The sequence below is a fragment of the Oncorhynchus masou genome, chromosome 29 (assembly GCF_036934945.1).
Source record: "Oncorhynchus masou masou isolate Uvic2021 chromosome 29, UVic_Omas_1.1, whole genome shotgun sequence".
NCBI classification, from domain to species: Eukaryota; Metazoa; Chordata; class Actinopteri; order Salmoniformes; family Salmonidae; genus Oncorhynchus; species Oncorhynchus masou.
Genome location: NC_088240.1, coordinates 64937691 through 64962869, shown reverse-complemented (window position 1 = coordinate 64962869; position 25179 = coordinate 64937691). Strand labels below are relative to the sequence as shown.

Sequence of the window (25179 nt, the reverse complement as noted above, 5' to 3'; positions counted from 1 at the left end):
GGAGTCGTACATGGCATCCAGCTCTTCAGGGCGTGATTCCAGGTGCCAATAGGTACCTACGGACCACCCCCAGGAAGAGGCCATGGAAGTGGGCCAGCCAGCTGATGCAGGCCCTCATCTCTGCATCCCTAACGCTGGTTCTTCTCTGGTCGAAGCGCACCACATCCAGGTCCTCCAGAACTATCAGCTGTTCGTCCCCATATGAACATGCAGCCAGAGAGGCTGGCATTCCAGATCCATCATTGGTGGAGTAGTTTTGGTACCAGTGTCTCCACTTGGTAGGACCTCACCTTGCGCATGTGAGACAGGTCTGTGTTCCAGCCTCCAGGGTGCTCGGCCTCCTTTGGGAACATGACATGTTTGTCAACGACCGAGGGGCGGTAACAGCCATCTAAATGGACCTTCACAATCTGGTCATACCCACTCCACAGTGTCTGGATTTTGTCACCAACACGCAGTGCCTTTGCACCATACTCCCGAAGAATAATGTCCTGATATTCTTGTTTCATTCTTGAAGACTTTCACCAGACTGAAAAATAACATGTTAGGTTATGTAAAAAAAACTAGCTTTTCACAAAAGACTGATACCTTTAGATAGAAAAGTGTTGAATGGTGGAATAACAAAGTAAGCATGCATCCACACAGTTTAATTGAATAGGAAATGCAAGTCTATGCGTTTCACACACATGGAGGAAATTGAACTTTGACAAACTATGTAATTAAGCGCAATCTTTCAATTCCACACACCGCCATCTCACGAGGGACACAGTCAAAACATGAGTTAACAACGCCAATGTGCGTAAAACTCACGATGAACATGTGATGCACGTCGAGTTGTATGTACTGTTATGTTTCGATCATGAATACTCTTCAATGTGGACTGGAGATTTACATCAATCAATGGCGCAATACTGCCACCAACTGGATTGGAGGGTAAAAGCTCTCGTCATCATTGGAGCTACCCGGAAGCTAAATCTTGGAAATCACTTGTTGTTGTTGTTATCGAGCAGAAAGTAGCTCGTCTACTTGCTAGCTGTATATCATAATGTTTTACGGATATTGTCAAGGTGGTTGTTTGTATTCCATTCATTTTATGATCTTATTTTAAAAAGCCATATTTTGGAACTATAACTCATTGCTTTGATTTAGCTGTCTAACGTTCTGTCAAGTTGGGCTTGCGAGCTAATGCCGCTAGCTAGTTAACGTTAGTTATGAATGACAGGGACAGTCATATTTTCCAGGCTGTATGAAAAAACGTTAGAACAAAATGGATTGCACGGCACTGGAGCACGATGCAGTTAAATTTGCTAAAACTGCTGTCATCTGCGACCAGAATGGAAAATACAACGAGGCTGTCTTCTATTATAAGGTAACGATAAGGACTCTGAAATGGATGTTGTGGAATAATTTGCCGCACTCCACATTGGCTTTTACTTTCACCTGCATCTTATGGTCACCTTTGTGGAATAAACTACTTGATCACTGATGCACTTTTAGCCTTTAGAAGTGGCATCCCAGTGTTACAAACGGTATGTATTCAGTCTTTAAGGTGTATCCAGAAGCTCAAATAATATAGGGTTAGTTACTATTGTAGTGGTACTTGACCCATGGTTAAGACACTCTTGTATTTTTCTACATGAAAATTTATTTGTCATTTTGAGAGCAATAATGTCGGTGTTGTATGTGATATTAGGAGGCGGCACAAGCCCTGATCTACGCCGGCATGGCAGGGTCTAAACTGGAGGGCATCCAGGATAAAGTCAATGAGTACCTGGACCGGGTTCAGGCCCTGCACAATGCTGGTGAGTCCACCTCAACAGTGTAGGGAAAGTGGTGATCCTCCATAACCACTTCTGATCCAACTTCGTTCACTCTCATACTCCATCCAGAATGCTTGGGCCCGTATTCACAAAGCATATCAGTGAGTAGCCTACAGTGGATTTGGAAAGTATTCAGACCCCTTGATTTTTTTCCCACATTTTGTTACGGTACAGCCTTATTCTAAAATTAATTAAATACATTTTTTCCTCATCAATGTACACACAATACCCTATAATGACAAAGCAAAAACAGGTTTTTAGAAGTGTTTGCAAATGTATATAAAAAAAACAACAGAAATAGCTTGTTTATATAAGTATTCAGACCCTTTGCAATGAGACTCGAAATTGAGCTCAGGTGCAACCTGTTTCCCTTGATCAACATTGAGATGTTTCTACGACTTGGAGTCCACCTGTGGTAAATTTAATTGATTGGACATGATTTGGAAAGGCACACACCTGTCTATATAAGGTCCAACAGTTGACAGTGCATGTCAGAGCAAAAACTGAGACAGGATTGTGTCGAAGCACAGATCTGGGGACACATTTCTGCATTATTGAAGGTCCCGAAGAACACAGTGGCCTCCATCATTCTTAAATTGAAGACTTTTGGAGCCACCAATACTTCCTAGAGCTGGCCACCCAGCCAAACTGAGCAATCAGGGGAGAAGGGCCTTGGTTCGGGAGGTGACCAGGAAGCTCCAGAGTTCTTTCTGTGGAGATGGGAGAACCATCCAGAAGGACAACCATCTCTGCAGCACTCCACCAATCAGGCCTTTATGGTAGAGTGGCCAGGCAGAAGCCACTTCTCAGTAAAAGGCAAAAAACAGCCTGCTTGGAGTTTGCCAAAGGCACCTAAAGTACTCTGACCATGAGAAACAAGATTCTCTGGCCTGATGAAACCAAGATTGAACTCTTTGACCTGAATGCCAAGTGTCACGTCTGGAGGAAACTAAGCACCACTCATCACCTGGCCAATACCATCCCTACTGTGAAGTGTGGTGGCAGCATCATGCTGTGGGGATGTTTTTCAGCAGCAGGGACTGGGAGACTAGTCAGGATTGAGGGAAAGATGATAACTCCTTGATGAAAACCTGCTCCAGAGAGCTCAGGATCTCAGACTGGGGCGAAGGTTCACCTTCAAACAGGACAATGACCCTAAGCACACAGCTAAGACAATGCAGGAGTGGCTTCGGGACAAGCCTCTGAATGTCCTTGAGTGGCCCAGCCAGAGCCATCTCTGGAGAGACCTGAAAATAGCTGTGCAGCGACGCTCCCCATCCAACCTGACAGAGCTTGAGAGGATCTGCAGGGAAGAATGGGAGAAACTCCCCAAATACAGGTGTCCCAAGAAGACTTGAGGCTGTAATCGCTGCCAAATGTGCTTAGACAAAGTAGAGTAAAGGGTCTGAATACTTACGTAAATGTCATATTTCAATTTTTTTGTTTTTATACATTTGTAAAAATGTCAACCTATTTGTGCTTTGTCATTATGGGGTATTGTGTGTAGATTGAGAAGGAAAAAACTAGTTAATATATTTTAGAATAAGGCTGTAATGTAACAACATGTGGAAAAGTCAAAGGGTCTGAATACTTTCTGAATGCACCATATCTAGTCCTTAGCCTATCTAATGTTGGGTCACAGTAAACTTAGTGAGTTTCCTTCTGAGTCATTCTTTCCATGACCTACGGAACAGCTTACACTTCACTTTGAGTGTGAGATGTGAGGGCCTTTGCTTGTGTTTATGAAACTGTCCCACAGATTGAGTTTATCTTTATAGGGACAGTGCACATTAATGAACGTTTCAGTAAAAGCGCCGGTTTTAGCCAGCCGGCAAATTTTCAACCGCAGTCTCTGTGCAGGCTATTAAAAACAACAATTACCATAACAATACAGACAAACAGTGAGCACATGCAGAGCAACATAGGACAAGCAACACATAGCAGACAGAGCAATAGCACCAAAAGCAAAATACATAAAAGCAACCAAGGGTGTGTGGGTATGTCCCGTTAAGTTGGAGATGGGTGTGACTCAGGTTCATACTATACGGTTTCCCGGGCATAGAAGCCTTTTTTAATATCCCTGTCGCTCAAGAGGGTCATGTTACTGTATTCAAGTTGATATGAGGCACTAGCCTTATTTGGGTAGAGGAAACCTCTTTCATTGTTTCCAGTGTTTCTCAATGCTGTAGTTGGCAGTAGCTATCCTAACATGTCCACATCACCTCAAATATATAACACCTCGTTTTTCCCTCATCCAGTTGTTATTTTCATAGTCAGCCTCTCATTCAGGATATCCTAGCGGTTGTAGCGTTGGGCCAGTAACCTAAAGGTTGCTGGTTTGAATACCTGAGCTGGCAAGGTGAAAAATCGGTCGGTGCCCTTGAGCAATGCACTTAACCCTAATTTGCTCCAGGGGCGCCGTACTAGTATGGCTGGAAAACAACAACATTTGTCTGCACCTATCCAGTGTATGTGAAAATATCTATATTTTTAATGTTCCGTTGTGTCCTACTTGCCTTTGACCCCATGCAGTTCAAGCTCAAAGTAGCGATCCTCTGAAGAGCAAGCAGCAGGTGGATCTGGAGCGGGCCCACTTCCTGGTCACCCAGGCCTTTGAGGAGGATGAGAAGGGCAATGGGGACGAGGCCATCGAGCTCTACACACAGGCCGTGGAACTCTGCATCCAGACGGTAGGGGCTGCTTAGGAAAGACCCAGGCATCTTTTAGGCCCACTAGGAGACTACAGAGGCACCAAAGCTCTTGTATTGAGCAAAACAACAAAATTAGCTATACTCTCTGCTATTCAGACCACTGTATTAGACATTTATACAGGATGGTAATTCCTGGGTCATCACCAGGTCCAATGGAGGTGTAGTCAGGAACAGGTATAAGAACTGTTTATTTGGATTAGGCCATGGACAGACTGATGCCCCACTATCCTTCATTGTATGTATTGACATCCCTCTTGACCTAGTCTCTAGGGTACATAATGTGTGTCAAGTGTAACCCCCCCCCCCTCACTCCTTTTCTCCCACTTTCTCTTTCTTTTCTCACAGTCTCATGATACGACAGACCAGGGGCTGCAAGGCAAACTGAAGCAGCTGGCTCGTCAGGCCCTCGATAGGTAGGGAGGTCACTCTCCCCTCCTCTCTATAGTGTAATATTTCTACATTTCTAGTGTTGTATACAGTGCATTCGGAAAGTATTCAGACCCTTGACTTTTTCCACATTTTGTTACTTTACAGCCTTGTTTTTAAGTGGATTAAATACATATTTTCATCAATCTACACACAATGCCCCATAATGACAAAGTGAAACAGGTTTAGACATTTTTACAAATGTATTAGAAATAAAAAAAAACAGAACTTATTTACATAAGTATTCAGACCCTTTGCTGTGAGACTTGAAATTGAGCTCAGGTGCATCCTGTTGCCGTGGATCATCCTTGAGATGTTTCTAAAACTTGGAGTCCACCTGTGGTATTTTCAATTGATTGGACATGATTTGGAAAGGCACACAGCTGTCTATATAAAGTCCCACAGTTGACAGTGCATGTCAGAGAAAAAACCAAGCCATAAGGTTGACGTAATTGTCCGTTGAGCTCCAAGACAGGATTGTGTCAAAGCTTTCAATGTCGGCAGAATTGAAAGCCCCCAAGAACACGGTTGCCTCCATCATTTTTAAATGGAAGACGTTTGGAACCACCAAGACTCTTCCTAGAGCTGGCCGCCTAGCCAAAATGAGCAATCGGGGGAGGAGGGCCTTGGTCAGGGAGGTGACCGAGAACCCAATGGTCACACTGACAGAGTTCCTGTGTGGAGATGGGAGAACCTTCCAGAAGGACATCCATCTCTGTAGCTCTCCACCAATCAGGCCTTTATGGTAGACTGGCCAGACGGAAGCCACTCCTCAGTAAAAGGCACATAATGGACTGCTTGGAGTTTGCCAAAAGGCACCTACAGTAAAGCATGGGGGTGGCAGCATCATAGTGTGGGGATGTTTTTCAGTGGCAGGGACTGGGAGACTAGTCAGGATCGAGGGAAAGATGAACAGATCAAAGTACAGAGAGATCCTTGATGAAAACCTGCTCCAGAGAGCTCAGGCCTCAGACTGGGCCGAAGATTCACCTTCAAACAGGACAATGACCCTAAGCACACAGCCGGGACAAGTCTCTGAATGCCCTTGAGTGGCCCAGTCAGAGCCATCTCTGGAGAGACCTGAAAATAGCTGTGCAGCGATGCTCCCCATCCAACCTGACAGAGCTTGAGAAGATTTGCAGAGAATGGGTTGAAACTCCCCAAATACAGATGTGCCATGCTTGTAGCATCATACCCAAGAAGACTCAAGGCTGTGATTGCTGCCACAGGTGCTTTAACAAAGTACTCAGTAGAGGGTCTGAATACTTATGTTAATGTGATATTTGCGTTGTCTAAAAAAAACTGTTTTTGCTTTGCTTTGTCTTTATGGGGTTTTGTGAGTAAATTGATACGTATTTGTTACATACACCTCTAGGAAGAGGGAACGCAACACCCTGCTACAACAACTCCCGGTGGCGTGAAAGATGAATTGGATTGTAGGTGCGAGTAAGGATGACAAAGGCAGAGAGCTTACCGTTTACAGGGAATTTATTCCGTCACACGGTAATTTGGGGAAAAAGAGGCTGGACGAAAGCAAAGTAAGTAAAAGTTAACGAGCCCCCCCTCTCCTACCTACCCACTACTTACCTAACTAGCATCACCTGGTGCGCTAACCAAAATACAGGGGGTGGTCTGCCTAGGTCATACCTAGTGTGCATAGACAGTAAATACTACAGGTGTATGTATGACCGCAGGCCTCTTGCTTAAGCGCACCCTAGGGGCCTTCCCCTTCCCCCCTGGGAACAAATTAAACAGAATAATACAAACGTAAGTAAACAACTTCAAGAATCAAAAACACTGCGTCCTATTGACACACACATACCTCAGATCAGCGGCAACAAAATACTTAACAAAAACCTGTTTCTCAGCAACAACCAACACAGGACATAACCATCAGCTCTCTCTTAACAAAGGAACACGGGGTTTTAGAGCTTTAGAAGGAGTCTGTGATGATATACAGCACTATCCTCTGACGAGAGGGCGGGTACAGCTCCAATCAGCTGCTTGGGGGAAGCCATTTCCTGAAACACAAGCATAATTCAAAAGGCACTCGCACATCTGAGCCATCTCTTTGCAGGTGCATAGCAATATTTGAACAAGATGAAGGAAAAAGGAAACCTCACACTGCTCTTGGTAGTATCACTGATCTTTAATAAGCTTACGTATCGACCTTCGTCAGAGCTGAAACACAAATATACAAACAAAACCACAACACAGAAACTGGGGAATGTAACAGTATTTTTCAAATCCATTTTAGAATAAGGCTGTAACTTAACAAAATGTGGAAAAAGTCAAGGGGTCTGAATACTTTCCGAATGCGCCGTAAATGATCAAGGAACACTAACCCGACCGACCAACCAACCAAGCACTTTGTTTCTCTCCAGGGCGGAGGGGCTGAAGGAGTCCCAGTCCGCCAGTCCCTTAGCTCAGTCGCCACAGGACAGGCCAGGGCCCCCAGGGGCCAAACCTAGTGGGGGGCCTTGCCCCGTCAGACAGTTCTTCCCCCTTGGACCTGACTTCTCCCTCCAGAACCGTCCCCAGCCAGTCAGGCCCGTCCAGTCCAGCGAGCCTCAGGGTCAGCGCTACACCTCAGAAGAGATCAAGGTGCTCAGGTGAGCAGGCTGGGATCTATCTGGACTCTGGAGAATCAAAGAACATGGTCAACACATTGCGTTTAGGCACCCAAGAAGCAATGATCTGTGGTTCCATAATCATCCCCATTTCCCTAGGAGCATAATGCCAGTGTGTGACTGGTTTTTCTAAAGGTTAGCTAGTGACACACCTTTGTTTGGTGAAGGTTCAGGTTTGACTCTCATCTACATTTCCACCTACTGGGTAAGTTACACATGTTACATTTCTCCTGATTCTCCTCCTTTTCAAATAGGAGCACATCCAAGATCAACGGCATACCCTTCGTCCCCTTCATGAGTGTGGACCTGAAGGAGAGATTTGCCTTTCCTGTTCCATTCTCGTAAGTCAGGATATTCTTGGCTGAGTAAAAAAAGTTCCTTAGTAAGTGGGTGTACAGATTGTAGATTACACACATAATACATTTCTACTGACAACCAATTTCCATCTGAAAGCAGATACTAGATGGAGTGCCGCTTGATTGCATCAATTATTAATTAGTGATTAACATCAGACTTTTTATTCTCTGGATGTTTCCCAGGGACAAACTAGGCAAGCTGGCCCTGTCTCCCAAGCAGAGAACCATCTTCTCCCGCTGGGTTCGCCCGGACGAGATCTGCAATAACCCCACCATGATCTTATCTGTATCCAGCTTCAGCATCAAACAGGTCCGGCCACACACACAGCCGTCAATATTCAATATCAATAATCAAGACCAAAACGTACCCTGTAAAATACAGAATTATTTAAGGTGTAGACCACTAAGAGTGCAGTAGCTATATGAGTTGTATTGGAATTGACTCAACATCAGATGGCGCCACTTGTACGTATGTTTTGTCTGAGAAAACCTACCTACTTTATAGACAATCTGCTCTATACTGAATACCTGTCAATGTGATGGATAAAACTGGCAGATTCACCTCCCATCCTGGTGGTCGGATGTCAGTCTCATACTCTTATTGTTGATCACCTACTCTCTCCCGTTAGACAGTGGTGTCTGACTGCTCGTTCGTGGCGTCGTTAGCCATCAGCGCTGCCTATGAGCGACGCTACAACAAGAAGCTCATCACCAGCATCATCTACCCCCAGAACCGGCGCGGGGAGCCAGAGTATAACCCCTGTGGGAAGTACATGGTGAAGCTTCACATCAACGGTGTGCCCAGGAAGGTAACACACTGCAAAACCTGGGAACTGGTTCCCTGGTGCTCAATGTCATTGTGAGATAAGCTAGCAAACCTCACTCTCTAAATGACTAGACTGTCACTGTAAAGCTGCCATGTCGCTGACAGTGTCTACCAATGGGTTGTATTGTTGTAAGTGTTCCCCCTCATGTTTCCTGCAGGTCATTATAGACGACTTCCTGCCATGTGGTCAGAATGGAGAGCTGCTGTGTTCCTACTCCAGCAACAGGAACGAGCTGTGGGTCTCCCTCATAGAGAAGGCCTACATGAAGGTCATGGGAGGCTACGACTTCCCCGGCTCGAACTCGGTGAGGGAGTTCCCTCTGTGAATGTACTACCCCTTTTGCACTGGGCTCTGTCCAATAGCCAAACGTGCAACTCAATTATCTGCTTTGGCTACATCTCCTTGTCTCCTACTGAACTGATATGAGGGAAGCGAATGTTTCACTTTGGAGAATGTTTCAGAGCTAACAAGAGTTCCCTCAAATTCACGGCTTGGGCTAAATTCCACATTTCATCAATTGTGCGTGATTGGACAGTTGGCTCTGTTCTCCACCTTGTTATTTATGTTCTCTAAAGTGTGATCTCTATCCGTTCTGTCTTATTGTATTGTAGAACATCGATCTGCACGCGCTCACTGGCTGGATCCCAGAGCGTATCGCCATGCATTCAGACAATCAGTCATTCATCAAGGACGACACCTTCCGCATGCTCTACCAGAGGTGAGACATGCAGACACAAACACGGGCCTACATAGTCCATCTGCTCTGTAGAATTCACACACATACAGTACACACCAAGAGATATGACTCACAGATTCTTACACATTTGAAATACTTTATTTGAATCCACAAATCATATTACATTTGTAAAAAGATACACACACACACTGAGTAATGCCACTAATCCATCCACCAGTCAGGTAGTAATTTTTCATGATTACCTTTGCTGCCAGATGGTAATAGACATGATTATCAATACCACAGAGTTTTGTCTCCTAGCCAAGATAGCTGACCTACTACTCTTACATCCCCTCTCCTCTCATGACAGGTTTCACCGGGGCGACGTCTTAATCACCACAGCAACGGGGGTGATGACAGAGGAGGAGGGCGAGAGGTGGGGCCTTGTGCCAACGCATGCCTACGCTGTCCTGGATATCCGGGAGCACAAAGTAAGTGTTAGTGTTAACTTAGCATAACCACTCATGGTTGTTACAGTAGCTTGTTAGCATGACAATACAGAACATTAATAGACAAGAACAGCTCAAGGGCAGAACTACATAAAACATTTTTTTAAAGGCACACGTAGCCTACATATCAATACATACACACATCTAGGTCAAATAGGGGAGAGGTGTGGCTTAAGCTGTTTTTTGAAACCAGGTTTGCTGTTTATTTGAGCAATATGAGATGGAATGGAGTTCCATGTAATAATCACTCTATATAATATTGTATGCATAGTATTTATATCATCCCTCTGATTACAATGAAGAGCGAAGCGTGTCGTTCTGTTCTGGGTCAGCTGCAGCTTAACTAGGTCTTTCTTTACAGCACTGGACCACACGACTGGACAATAATCAAGATAAGACAAAACTAGAGCCTGCAGAACTTTGTTACTCTAATAGTGTTCTGCCTGCATGCTAAGCTTCTGTGCCATTTGATCTGGCTCTCAGGGGAAGCGGTTCCTGCAGCTGAAGAACCCGTGGAGCCACCTGAGGTGGAAAGGTCGCTTCAGTGAACGGGACGAGAAAAACTGGACCCCAGAACTTCTCAAATACCTCAACTTTGACCCCAAGACTGCACAGAAGTTTGATAACGGTGTGTTCTGGATCACGTTTGAGGACCTGTGCCAGTACTATGATGTCATCTACCTGAGCTGGAGCCCTGCCCTGTTCAGAGAGTCTTCCTGTATCCACAGGTCAGTCAACAACAGCCCTCTTATATCTCCCACAAGGGTCTACTATACCTATAAATACCTACTATACAGTGCATTCGGAAAGTATTCAGACCCCTTGACTTTTTCCACATTGACGAAAAACAGGTTTTTAGAAATTTTAGCAAATGTATTACAAATAAAAACTGGAATTATGACATTTACATAAGTATTCAGACCCTTTACTCAGTACTTTGTTGAAGCACCTTTGGCAGCGATTACAGCCTTGAGTCTTCTTGGGTATGACGCTACAAGCTTGTCACACCTGTATTTGGGGAGTTTCTCCCATTCTTCTCTGCAGATCCTCTCAAGCTCTGTCAGGTTGGATGGGGAGCGTTGCTGCACAGCTTTTTCAGGTCTCCCCAGAGATGTTCGATCAGGTTCTGGCTCTGGCTGGGCCACCTAAGGACGTTCAGAGACCGGTCCCGAAGACACCATGCTTCACAGTAAGGATGGTGCCAGGTGTCCTCTAGGCGTGACGCTTGGCATTCAGGCCAAAGAGTTCAATTTTGGTTTCATCAGACCAGAGAATTTTTGTTTCTCATGGTCTGAATCCTTTAGGTGCCTTTTGGCAAACTCCAAGCGAACTGTCATGTGCCTTTTACTGAGAAGGGTCTTCCGTCTGGCCACTTTACCATAAAGGCCTGATTGGTGGAGTGCTGCAGAAGATGGTTGTCCTTCTGGATGGTTCTCCCATCTCCACAGAAAGAACTCTGGAGCTTCTGGGTCACCTCCCTGACCAAGGCCCTTCTCCTCTGATTGCTCAGTTTGGCCAGGCGTCCAGCTCTAGGAAGAGACTTGGTGGTTCCAAACTTCTTCCATTTAAGAATGATGGAGGCCACTGTGTTCAATGCTGCAGACATTTTCTGGCACCCTTCCCCATATCTGTGCCTCAACAAAATCCTGTCTCAGAGCTCTACGGACAATTCCTTTGACCTCATTGCTTGGTTTTTGCTCTGACATACCCTGTCAACTGTGGGACCTTATAGACAGGTGTGTGCCTTTTCATTTTCAATCAATTACATTTACCACATGTGGACTCCAAGTTGTAAAAACATCTTAAGGATGATCAATGGAAATGGGACGCACCTGAGCTCAATTTCGAGTCTCATAGCAAATGTTCTAAATACTTATGTAAATAAGGTATTTCAGTTTATTTGCAAAACATTCTAAAAACCTGTTTTTGCTTTGTCAGTATGTGGTATTGTGTATAGATTGAGGATTTATTTTTATTTAATCAATTTTAGAGTAAGTCAAGCGGTCTGAATACTTTCCGAATGCACTGTATGTGTAAAAAAAAATACACGTGTATGATATGTGAAGTATATTTCTGGTTGTGTGTGTCCCTGCAGTAGCTGGGATGGGAAGCAGGGCCCGGTGAAGGATGCCTACAGCCTGGCCAACAACCCTCAGTACCGGCTGGAGGTGACCTGTCCTGCAGGGGGCACTGCTGTCTGGGTGCTGCTGACCAGACACATCACTGACAAGGTGCACACCGTCTGTCTGGCTGTTCACCACCACACAGTATCAGACAATGTCTCATTTTCTCCCATAGAAACAATAATCACTCTGTTGTCCTTTTGATGTTCAGGACGACTTTGCACAAAACAGGGAGTTCATCACCTTGGTGGTTTACAAGACAGAGGGAAAGAAAGTTTACTACCCTGGTGAGTTTCTCATGGAAGTGTGTGTGTGTGTGTGTGTGTTTCCTCTGACTGTCTCGTATGTTCCTCCTCAGCGGACCCTCCCCCCTACATAGATGGGATCAGGATCAACAGCCCCCACTACCTGACCAAGATGAGACTAACCAGCACTGGAACACACACATTCACACTGGTGGTGTCACAGTACGAGAAGCAGAACACCATCAACTACACCCTGAGGGTAAGGCACACACACATTATGTCAGGTACATCTCCTGAGTGTCAGATCTGTCGCTGGCAGGTAAACATCCTGTTGTACTGCAGTGCAGAAGTGTAGATGCCTCAAGCACCTCACAATAGAGCCTGAGAAAAGAGAGTGGGATGGTGGGGGCGAAGAAGAAGAGGAAGATGAGATGAAGAGCGAGAAAAGAGGAAAGTGTCTTGTTCCACTTGGTGAGTGTGAAGTGTATGTACATACACCGTACACACAAGGAATAGAAAGCTAGATCTGAGTTGTATAATTCTACATTCTGAAACATGAAGCAGCCTCCTTTGTCCTCAAGTCTGTGAGTGTGTGTTCATATCCATGCAGATTGAGTCATAAATTAACCGTGTGCTAATTATTTCATTAGAAACATTTCTGTGTCAGAACCCACTTGCAGAACTGTGAAATCAGTTGAAAGAGAGCTTGTGAGTTTGTCTGCAATTAATTGCTGTGTGTGACAGAGCGATGGAGATAGACTTTCTGTTGGTTTGTATATGAGTAAAAGGTTTTATGTTTTGTGTGTGAGTATGTGACCCAAACCTTGTTTTGCTCATTTATATTTCATAAACTCCCCTTGCCAACTGATCTGAAGTCTTTGAGGAGCTGTTATCTGATGTCTCACAAAAGCAACATGTTTGGCCTCTGTAGAAGAGAAGAAACCCTGAAAGTAGTTGCATGTGTGTCTTTCTGAGTATGAAAGAGAAAAGCCAATCACCAGAGGAATATCTCTAGCCTTGACTGACAAGCAGCAAACTGGCTGTGAAATCAATTCCTGCACTCTCACTTCCTTAAAAATAATCTGGAGAATTAGTGAAGAGTTCTCGTGAGGTACGGAACGAACATGATTTCTTCCATCTGTATAAGAGCTGGCCAGTATTCTTCCTGGAGTTTCTTCCTGGAGTTTCTTCCTGATGTTTCTATGTTGTGCTGATCACATCCCTGCTCATTCAGTTCCAACGGTGTAATAGACGTTTCCCTCCAACAGGTCTACTCTGGATGCAAGTTCTCCTTCTCCAAGATCCCAACACCCTTCACTCATACCAAACGGGTAAAATTTACTTCCACTTGTCTCTTTGTTGTTCACATTCTCTATTGGCATGATAACAAAATCACCATCTCACATTGCTGAAGCCCCCTCTCTCTCCCTGTGCAGATCAATGGCCAGTGGAAAGGACAGAGTGCGGGGGGCTGTGGGAACTACAAGGACTCATACAAGCACAACCCCATCTACCAGTTTAACCTGGAGCGCCCAGGACCCATGCTCATAGAGCTACGAGGCTCCAGGTAAGACTCACTGCGGCCTGCAGGGGCCCTCCACACCACTGGGGGCACTACACCCAGTGGGGACACTATGGCTCAATCACAATTGATGGATATAAAATTAATGTCCTCTTGTAACACAACACTTTTAATACTCAAGTGTTCATCCTGTCCGTCAAACCTTCTCTAATCCGAGGTGAGTGCAGAAGGACTTACTCTCCACAGCTTTACACTCTGCCCTGACCCACCTGGATAAAACCAACACATATGTGAGAATGATGTTCGTAGACTTTAGCTCAGGATTCAATATGGTCATTCCCTCTAGGCTGGTCATCAAACTTCATGACCTGGGGATCAGCCCCTCTCTCTGTAACTGGACTTTGGACTTCCTAACCAACAGACCCCAGTCTGTCAGGTTAGACAATTTTACCTCCTCAACCCTGAACACCGGTGTGCCATAGGGCTGCGTGCTGAGCCCCCTCCTGTACTCCCTCCTCACCTGTGTTCCTGTACACGGTTCCAACACCATCAAGTTCGCAGACGACACCATGGTGGTAGGCCTGATCGGTGACAATGACGAGTCAGCCTACAGGGAGGAGGTCAAGCACCTGGCTGCATGGTGCGCTGACAACAACCTGGCCCTCAATGCAAAGAAAACCAAGGAGCTCATTGTGGATTACAGGAAGTCTAAAAGCTGTAGCCACGCCCCAGTTCTCATTGATGGCACTGAGGTGGAGTGTGTGCCCAACTTCAAATACCTGGGTGTCTACATCTTCAAGGACCTCTCCTGGACCCTCAACACCTCAACCCTGGTCAAAAAGGCACAGCAGCGCCTATACTTTTTGAGGAGGCTAAAGAAGGCCCGCCTGTCTCCCATGATCCCGGTGAACTTTTACCTCTGCACGGTCGAGAGCATTCTGATTAACTGCGCCACAGTGTGGTTTGGCGGGTGCTCCTTGGCCGACCGGAAGGCCCTGCAACGGGTGGTGAAAACCGCCCTACACATCACTGGTGTCAGGCTCCCTGCCATCATAGATCTCAAGCGCAAGCGGCGTCTGCATAGGGCGTGCGGCATCCTCAGGGACCCTTCACATCCATGCCACAAACTGTGTGCCCTTCTACCATCAGGCAGGTGGTACAGGTCTCTACGTTCCCGCACTAGCAGGCTCAAGAACAGTTTCTTTCCAGCTACTGTAACCCTGCTGAACACTGTAACAGCCATATCCACCCGCCCACATCTTAGTACTGCCTCTCGGGGACCTTGTTGCACTACTCTCTTTGTATTCTTCACAGTACTTCTGGACTCTGACATTGCTTTGCAAAGTCTGTATAAAGGACATTATTCAGTTGTACATGCCTACCTCGGTGACCTCATTGCTGCTCTCCCTGTATTTCAGTTGCATGCCTCCTTGCACTTTCATACATCCCACTTATTGTATTTCATTGTTTTACTTGTACATTTTTTGCACCCTTATTTGCACTTCTGGTCAGATGCCAACTGTATTTAGTTATACTGTACTTGTTCAATGACAAAGTTGAATCTAATCTAAATGACTACAATGCAAAATAATATGCATGGTCTGCATTGTGTCTGACAGTCTGACTCCATTGAGACTTTGTCATGGCACATCTGGAAAATTTGAGCTGTCACAGAATACGATTGCCAGGTGTAAATGTGACCAGACAGACTAACAGTCAGTTTCCAGTGTTACTCGACTCCCTTACGTCATCCCGTAGGGGGTCATCTTTAATAGATAATCTGGTGCTCCTAATTCAAATCTGTCTCTCTGTCTGTAGGCAGTAGAGTGCAGGTTCTGGTTGCTTGTGGTGTTGTTATCTTGTCTCGGTCTCTCCCTCTCTAGGCAGTACAGTGTGGGCTTTGAGATGGTGACTGTGTCCACTGTAGTAGAGCCAGGACCTGCAGGCCTCCCGAAGAAGAACAGTGGAGACTACAGGTACTCACCCAGGATTCACAGGAGATGGTGTGTTTGTCTATCAGGGTATAGAGGTATTCAGGGACAGTACATAGTGTTGAGTTCCAGATGAGTTCAGTATCAATCCTAATGTTAACCCTTTACACTCGTGGGAATTGGCCTATATATAGATGGGGCTAAATGGAAATATTTATTACAGAAGAGATATGGAAAGCATATGCATAGCAATGGTAGCAATTGAAAGGGAACAGTTTGGAGATTATGGTAAAATAATTAGACTAAAGTTGAGGATACAACAGTTCACCAGACACGACTGAATCCAAACATTCTGCTGTTGATTTGATGTGTATTGTATTAACGATAACGAGATCTGAAAATACTCCTTCAGTAACATGATAAGAATATTCATGGTTTGGGGTAGGTCCAACATAAGACAGAACATTGACAAGAGTTTGAGTGAGAGGTCAAGCTGGTGTTTAAGTGGCCACACACCTCTCCTAAGTATACACAGTTCCTAAGTAACTTCAATACACTTTTATGACTAAAATACGAGTCTTCAACTACAAGGTGCTTTTTTTGAGCTTTCCTAGCTGTGCCGAGCAAGCGCACTGGTAGTTGTTGTTTGGAACACAGCCCTGTATCCCCGCCATCACACAATTACTGTTGTTAATTTGTTTTGTTTAAATGACTGTTGTTTACGCAATCCAAAAACGGTCCATTATAAAATTCCAATCTGGGTCAGGTTGGCGTCATTAAATTAAAAAATATGATTTTACAGTAGGCTTTCACAAGCCAATTCAGAGAAGCAGATGGTAATTTTGGTGCGCATAGAATGGAGTCATGAGTGCATTCAAATGTGTAGTCCGCAGGCCCAAAAACAAACACAGGCTCATTGTGTTCAGGACATCCCAGGTTATAACGCCATGTCATCTTGTAACTGTTCATCAAACATAGTGATCGTAAAGGTTGACACAATGACATGAGTTTCATATGGTAATGTGAAGTGCACATTTGGGCTCAGGCGTGTTTGGCTCGCTTGTATGGCATCGAGAGGTATTTATTATAATCCTCAGCGTTTCATCTTTCAAAATACATCAAGTCCTCTTAATTTACAGCATTTCCGTCACTCGGACGACAAAATGTTTTGCCCAGTTAGCGGACCGAATGGGGGCAACTTCTTGTCGCGCACGTTGCTCAACTTCCAGACGGCTCAGTCAAAACCCATACAGAGCTGTGACGCGGAGACTCTGACCTCATGTATAGTATGTTACTGTACAGCTACTGTGTTCCAAGTCGGCCATTTTCAACCCGGGTATGAGTGTCATTTTCCTACTGTGAAACTCTGAGCTTGTTTAACTCCAATGTTGGTAAACATAAATGTAAACAAACACTATATAGCCTCAACATGGTTGAAATTATCATTTTGATATCATCTATGGTCAGTCCTTGCAGTCGCGGCTCAACTGACTAGGTATCCCCTTTCCGTCTATGAATTTGAAAGTGGTCACATTTCTCCAGGCCTTTTTACTAAAACAGAGGCATGGTGACCGCTTTAATGCATCCATCATAAACTGCTATGCACAGGTTAAAGTTCAGTGTTGGAACATATATTGGGGACACATGATTCTCCAAAGCTGAGACTCTGATGACCTGATGACATGCTGCCTAAATGTGGTGGCTACAGTCACAACACCGAGGGAACATTCTATACATTCCCCACAGGTCAAAAGGTCACATCTGAGGACCTCGTGTCTGACCTCTGCGATGTCTATGCTAATTGAGTTAGCCTGGTTCAAAGGTTGAGGGTGTACTGAAATTAGTCTCGCTGCACATTTGCACAAAGCAATGCCTTTTGAGTTAGATCTTTTGGCAAAGACTGTGTGTGTCAGAAATGATTTTGAAATAATTTAAGTAAAGATATAAAATTTTCCTCACATTTAGACCATGATTGTTGATTATGCAATATTATCCTGTGGATGAGGTTAAAGCAGGTTAAATTCGTATTCAATAACAGATGATCTCTATAAATCATTCATATAATCAGCTCTTGAACACATTGTATGCATTTATTTGTGGGTAATGAAATATGAAACAGAAAATGTCCAGGAATGGCGGTGGACTGCTTTGTAACAACAGCGCGCTCCCTCTCTCGCTCTCTGTAGGTGTGGTTTCTGCTACATGGAGGCGGACCATGTCCCCGCTGGCATCTACAACGTCATCCCCACCACCTTCCTGCCCAAACAGGAAGGACCCTTCTTCCTGGACTTCAGCAGCGCCACGCCCCTAAAGGTCTCCCAGCTCCAGTAAGGAGAGGGGGGAAGGATTCCGGTGTGACACCAGGAATAACTTGCTCACAACATGGACACTCACTGTTTCCTGAACTCTGGGTGGAACTTGTTACGACTGCAGGAGGACCCAAAAGAGACTGATTTATTTGTATTATCAAGGGTATTTGGAAAGGGACAAGTTTTTGGTATGGAAACTAGCCCTCTATGTGCTGAGGGGTGTGTAAGAACATGTACCAAACAATGTAAACTATCAGAGCTAATGTTGGAGGCGCTTCCATCCTCCTTTGCCATAATGACAGATACAGTAAATGATGTCACAACAACTATGGCCCTTATGATTTTCAATGTTCAATTACTTGGTGCTTGTTGACCACCAGTCTAGGTACTCGAGGCAGTGCTGGTATTTACCAAGAACGAAGGGTGATGTTCTCAACTGCAACCGCTACTGTCTTTTTCTCAGGAGACCTCACCACCACAGGGATTTCTCTGTTGCACAGGAATGTGACACAGGCATGAAGACTAATCTTTGGTATTTCTAAGGATGCGTGACACAGGCATGCAGGACGTGTGTGTGGTTGCAAAATTCTAGGAACTTTCAATAAATTCCCTGGTTTTCCAAATTCCTGGAATCCTCCAACTGGGATTTAGGGAAAACCAAGGAATGTATAAGTTCCTGGAATTTTGCGTGTGCGTGTGCGTGTGTGCGTGTGCGTGTGCGTGTGTGTGTGTGTGTGTGTGTGTGTGTGTACTCTCATGGAAAACGACATTTGAAACGTATCGCCAATCTTCTGTCTCTTGTTTACGCTTCAGCAAGGACTTGAACACTTCACAGTGGTTTCTCCTTCTCTGTTAACATTTTGTCAAACAGGCAAGACTGCTAGTGGCTTTGTCATTTTCGGGACAATTACTGTGAAGTGTCAATGCTATACAGTCTTGTGGACAAGACCCACTCCTCAAACATACTTTATTTTTTACAAAGGAAAGCATGGACTTTCCTTTGCATTAGCAAAATGGCTGCTCTTTGTCGTTTCATTCTTCTTTACGTAGAATTACATTTGTTTTCTTCCCCCTCCAGTGACTGTTTAAAAAGGGCAACTAATTGCTGCTGTTGCCACTTATGTCAAATGCAATAGTCTTGTATGATTTTGCTTAACTTGCACTAAATGTGGAATGATGTATTCAAACATGGCATTGAAGGAAATCAGAAAAAGTGTTGTCTGTGTTGGTGAAGATCTGGCCTCTCCTGTCTGAGAGCATTTGAAAACAGAGCGTGTTGCGTGGGCAGCAGCTGGTCACAACCTCTAATGAGAATCACAGGGCAGAGAGACCAACTACCAGGCCTGAGGGAGGAATCTGGAGAGGTAGAGGAGAGAAGGAAGTGCAATAAAGAGAGAACGAACAAAACAAGTATCTAGGTAAAAGGCAGGAATTTAACTCCAGAGACAGATTTGGCAACTGACAAATACTGCTAAGAAATCTGAAAACCAGTTTAACTTTTGTTAGTGTGAACAGGGTCCTATAATCTCGTTCTGTGCTGCCTTGCCACCAAAGATCTTCACTTGGCTTAGCCGTGGCTAATGCCAAACCTGCTAACATTCTGAACCCTGTAACCCTACAGTCAGCAGCACATGGCTTATACGTGGGGAATCCCAGCGCGAGTCTGCTACTTTTCTGCTGTGGTTAATCATGTTAAGGTTTGCCAATGAGAAGCCAGGGTGATGTAAACAACCTGCAAGAAAACAATGGTCTGTTTTTTGTTGTTGCAATAGGCTCTCTGCAGCGATCCAATAACTGTTGACAATGTCATCAAGACCAAGAAAATATCAGTATAGCTCAGTTGGAGTCAGAATGGCTACAGGCTAGTCAATTTCTGTATAGGGTTCTGACAGACAAGTTTTTATAGAATAACTTTTAAACCTACCTGGAATTTGGGTCAATGGGTCATTTAACCGGTTGACCAAAGAATTTCAGGCTAGTGAGAAAAAAGACAAAAGATCAGTTGATCTACATTTGTATAGAACTTCAGAAATGAACAAAGGCTTACTGCAGTGAACATCAGTTTATTGGATTATTTTCAGAAAACAGGCACATAAACTGGAGACACAATGGAAAGTTACTCTTAACATAATGGAAGAAAACGGCTATGACAGGGACTGTTCATGGTCATATCCTTATATTCCACAGCGGAGGGTGACAGAGATAAACATTGACACATCATTACATTTGTACATGTACACTACATACATAGACTGGAGCGTTCACAATAACAAATAGACTGCATACGCTTGTGCAATAGCTTGCTTTTCTCATAACTCAGTTACCAAATACCTTTCCCATGTGGCCATGGAGCATAAGGAGACCAGGAGAGGAAGACAATTTAACACTATTTGAGACAGACGACTAGGCCTCACAAACATCTGACAGTTACTGTGTGCCACGTTAGCCAATATGGATCTACAACTTACTGTAGATGATACTGTCCATCAGAAATCACAACACTCTTATCAATTATTCTGTCAGTTTCCACAACAGGCCTCATCATTCATCACCATCAGTTTCATTCAGTCATCTAGTTTCACTTTATCCTCAAGATTGGTCCAAGACAAAACCCTCCTCAGATTCTGAGAATTACCAGGCTGGCCATTTGCATTCGTTACAGAGAACTCTATATGAATGTGTCCATGGGCAGATATGGTTATCAAAAGTTCTGTCCTTGCGCTATTGCTCAGTTCTTAGTGTTACCGTCCGTGGGTGGATGTTGTCCCTCAGTACCGGGCCATTGGAGATGCCATGACAGGGAGATGGATGGAAGGAGGGCTAGAGGGGGTGACAGTGTCTGGAGGCCCATTTCCCTGGCACCGAAGAACCACAGGATGGAGGGAGCGAAGAGGGGAGGGTATATCTACTGTAGCCTCACCCCACACAATTATACTCTCGTTCAATCAGATTTCAAGTCCAGCTTTATGTGTACTGCAGGCGAGATGGATTCACAGTTAGCTCACTGGGAAATTAGTTGTGCAATAGAATACAGTTCTTTTAAGTCCAATTCTGAAGACCCCTATTGGACAAATGCACAGGCTGTCCGAAGAGATACCAGCCAGGGGGGGTGTTACGTCTCCATGGTAACATGAAGCAGTTGCCATAGGCTTTATAAGCCGTACACAGGATTACATAATGGTGAGAGTATTCACGTCAAGTATCTGAGAGAGGATATAGCAGAGTAATATTACAAGTTATGAGGGTTATTCACAAAACTTCAACTCCATAAATGTACTTGTTTCTTTTTAGAAATCCTGACTTTAAATCTTAGCCTCATGCGTGCTCTTCTTTTACAAAAGCATAACACATATTGCTATAGATGTTTTGTATTTGACTAATTTCTGTATTGGTAAAACAGGTGGCACATTCACTGAGACATCAAGTTTTATAAATAATCCCCATTTTTAATAGTCGAAGCTAGGAGTGCATTCTTTCATTTACCAACAATAGAATCACATCTTGTCTAGAAGTGCAGCTCCCTCTCAGGGAGAATATCACAGTAAAAAAAACTGTCCCATTTCCCCTCATATACAATGCCCCCCCCACCCATAGGATGTTAGCCAGCACTGTCCTTAATGTGTGTGGAGAACAGTAGGGAATTATGGGAAGCCAATCTGACTGAGGTCTCAACGCTATGGGAGGGAGGTCAAAGGGTGAAAGGTCCTTTCTATATAGGAAGTGGTGGTTTCATGACATCACTCACCCTGGGTTGGGTCTTAAGTCTCTTCTCATCATAATCCATATGAATTGTATATACACTGACCATTTAGTTCATAGTATCTCACACTGAGCCACTTTCTGTTTACTTAGCCAGTATTAGTTCATGGGGTAGAATGGAATGTGTGTGTGGTTACTGGCAATACAGCACGTTGGCACACAAAGCCGGTGATGGGATTAGCTTGTGGATTAGCTTTCCTCATCACACCCCGTTGATCAGAACCACAGTTTGGGTGGGGGTCTGGGAACGGCTTTGACGTTCGCGCTTGGCGTTCTTGGTGCTGTCGTTGCGCGAGCGTCGAAGAGACAGGAAGCTGAGGCGGCCCTCCAGGCCCGTGGTCTTCTTGGTGTTTGGGACGGTGGTGCTGTTGTTGTTTACAGTATTGTCCAGCTCACCCTCCGCTCCCTCTGCTCTGTCACCTGAAACACACAGAGAGGTATGTTGTGTGAGCCTGATGATCGAGATAGATAAAGTATATTGGGAGGCTCCCCCCAAAAAACCTCACGTAAACAGTAATGAATATCCTTTGTGTGTAGGAAGCCCTGCACACACACCCATAGACTGTCATACCCAAGTCTTTTTCTAAAGGTTCTCACTGTGTTACCCTTTCTCACTGGTCCAAAACCTTCCGCAGGCTCTTAGGGACCCAGTGGAGATTAGGATGTATCCCCCAGCAGTACTGCTTGCCTGTGCCTCTTCACCTGCTCTGGCCTAAGCACTAGGCTAGCTGTCACTATGACTAATAGGTCTCTCCTCTGGCTCAGGTGTAAGTCAGACAGGAAGCAGAAGACGATATGTCTTACTGAAAATAAACACACCCCATCAATCTCTCTCCTTTTTCACTTGTCTGCATATGTACACACTACCTCATACAGTATGCAAATACACGCTCTCAACCCAGCTCTCCTTTTTCACTTTTTTGGACCGCGCACACACACACACACACACACACACCTCTCTCCAGGTCACACTCAGGTGATGACGCCCCGCTACACTCGCTGCGTGGTCCCAGGACAGGAGAGATGAGGCCAAAGTCAGACAGCGAGACTGGGCTGGGAAGGTCCAGACTGCAGGGGCGTGAGGAGGGAGCAGGGGAAGAGGAGGAGGAGGGGCAGGGCGAGGGCGAGGAAGAGCTGGCAAAGGGCGAGGAAGAGCTGGCAAAGGGACAGGGCGAGGGGAGGTCCTGGAGGCTGTTGGGGGAGTGGGAGGAGGAGACCAGGCTGCAGGTGGAGCGGGTCTCTGAGTCCTCCTCTGACATGGCACTGCTGCTGCAGGTCTCATCCTCAAACGACTCAGATGTCACTGCAGAGACAGAGAGAGGGGAAGAGTGGTTGAGATGTAACTAGCCTTTACTGTACAACTGAGTGTACATGCAGAGCATCAATGTGGCATCCACTAAATCCAAATTCTCCAAAGAGCAAACAGGAAGCTGGAGATTGAGTGTGAAGGGGTTTAGGTGAAAAAGGGAGGGAGAGAGAGGGCAAGGGTAAGGAACGTAGAGAAAGGGAGTAGGAAGAAAAAGCAAACGAGGGAGACAGATGGTGGGTGGAAGGGGGAGAGAGACTCCTTGAAATACTGCAGACACATACTTTACACTGAAAGTGGGAGTGTAGAGACATACAGCACTTCAAGACTAATATGAGATCCATTTCCCGTGTAGGGGTCAAAAGTCACAAATTCCAACATGGATGGCGACTGTATGAATGAAAGAATGTTTTATGACCTTGAACTATGGGCAATCGCTGATTCTTTTGTTTACTGCCATTGGAGAGTTTGAAACAGACACAGCATATTACTGTTTATGTGGGTTAACGCGCAACAGCAATAACCTTAGCCAATGGCGGCTAAGTGGGTCAGCCAGCAGTAGGGCTCTGAGGTTGCCATGGAAACATCATCCCGCAGCCCATAATGCAGGACAATGGGAGGTGGATCAGTGAGTGACACACACTGCTGTGAACATCCACGGTCTTCGTCTGACTACAGTTCAGCCTCAATCTCATCACAGGGTGTATCTTCAGCACTTAACTGATTCAGGATCAGCTGTCATGAGTCAAGTCCTAACCTTAACCATAGGAGCTTAAACAGTAACGCTGTCTCTAGGCTAGTTGACATATCATGGGATCTTCTGCAAAGTCAATACAGGCATTTTAAATTAAACAGGAATTTCCTTTGACAGAAAATGTAATTAACAGACTTCAAAAGAGCACATTTAGCATCTATTGTACATTATTTAGACACCAACGCAGGGCAGTGCTTCACTTTCATTAAAGTCAACCTCAAACATCCTGTGCGCCTTTAATGTTCCAATTCTAGGAAAACATTCCAAGAAAACAGGCAACCCTCTCAGGAGCCGGACATCATCTTGATGTTTTCAAAGAATAGCCATTATTAAGACCTCCCTGCACAATGTCAATAAGGACGTTTTCTAGGAATTCCTACGAAGGTTTTGAAGAACAAGTCAGAAGGAGAGTCAACAGGGTGTGTATGTGTTTATGTGCCATACCCAACTACTAGTGAAAAGTAGGCAAGGCTGGCTGTTTAGCCTCACTATGTAGGACAGCTGATCCAAGAACAGTTTCTGCAGTTTTCAAGCACAGAAATGAAATGACCAGAACATCATGCATTGTAAGTGTACTCACTAGAGATGCCATCTGACTCCATCTTGAAGCTGGCAATGTCATCCACTGCGACACTGTCGCCATCGGCGCCCACGCCCCGCCCCCGGGGGCCCATGGCAGAGTTGCGTCGGCGTTCGTGGATCTCGTCTGAGATCATCTCCAGGTTTCTCAGAGCTGTCTTGTATCCTTCTTTGGCCTGGCTCAGCTTGGCCTGCAACTCATCCACGTTCTTCTTGAGGTGCTACAGACGGACAGAAATGGAGTCATTGTTAGCATTAGCTTGCTATACACAGTTAAGTACACACACTCACGCAAAGGCAGAAGGAGAAACCATCATTGCCATAAATGGTTTAGACCTGAGATGACATGGCAATATGTTCAAGGTCAAAGTTTATTGACCTAGGTCACATCAGTAAAGATCTAACCACAGTGCAGAGTCCACAATTACAAGACAGTAAGACTCCTTAAATCTAAAATACCTTTAAAAAGGTCTATAAAGGCAGGCAAATTCCAGTGTAGTGTAGTGTAGTATAGTATAGTGTAGTGTAGTGTAGTGTAGTGTAATATAGTGTAGTGTAGTGTAGTGCAATATAGTGTAGTGTAGTGTAGTGTAATATAGTGTAGTGTAGTGTAGTGTATTGTAGTGTAGTGTTGTGTAGTGTAATATAGTGTAGTGTAGTGTAGTGTAATGTAGTGTAGTGTAGTGCAGTGTAGTG

The 25179-nt window shown here is 44.9% G+C and overlaps 2 protein-coding genes across 3 annotated transcripts in view; one reads left to right on the top strand and one right to left on the bottom strand.

The window, feature by feature from the left end:
• The first annotated feature begins 968 nt into the window (after positions 1 to 968).
• On the top strand, positions 969 to 19289 carry LOC135520286 (calpain-7-like). 2 transcript variants are annotated; one of them, XM_064945712.1, is made up of 19 exons: positions 969 to 1369; positions 1694 to 1802; positions 4353 to 4510; positions 4877 to 4944; positions 7342 to 7569; positions 7842 to 7928; positions 8127 to 8253; positions 8573 to 8752; positions 8928 to 9074; positions 9382 to 9488; positions 9817 to 9937; positions 10439 to 10683; positions 12051 to 12186; positions 12290 to 12365; positions 12437 to 12582; positions 13592 to 13654; positions 13760 to 13890; positions 15729 to 15821; positions 17963 to 19289. In XM_064945712.1, exons 1-19 carry the CDS (start codon positions 1268 to 1270, stop codon positions 18105 to 18107), a joined length of 2469 nt encoding a protein of 822 aa, XP_064801784.1. In that variant the 5' UTR covers positions 969 to 1267; the 3' UTR covers positions 18108 to 19289. The 2 variants fall into 2 exon arrangements, with proteins under 2 accessions (XP_064801784.1, XP_064801785.1); XM_064945713.1 differs by lacking the exons at positions 969 to 1369; positions 1694 to 1802; positions 4353 to 4510; positions 4877 to 4944 and adding an exon at positions 6371 to 6495.
• Positions 19290 to 20132: 843 nt separating this feature from the next.
• The window catches only part of LOC135520285 (SH3 domain-binding protein 5-like), a 37083-nt gene continuing 32036 nt past the window's right edge, over positions 20133 to 25179 (bottom strand). Inside the window, exons 7-9 of the mRNA XM_064945711.1 lie at positions 24485 to 24704; positions 22800 to 23147; positions 20133 to 22264 (exon numbers count right to left, since the gene is read on the bottom strand). Of these exons, the coding sequence (XP_064801783.1) occupies positions 22047 to 22264; positions 22800 to 23147; positions 24485 to 24704 (786 nt within the window). The 3' untranslated portion in view covers positions 20133 to 22046. The remainder of the gene's footprint in view (positions 22265 to 22799; positions 23148 to 24484; positions 24705 to 25179) is intronic.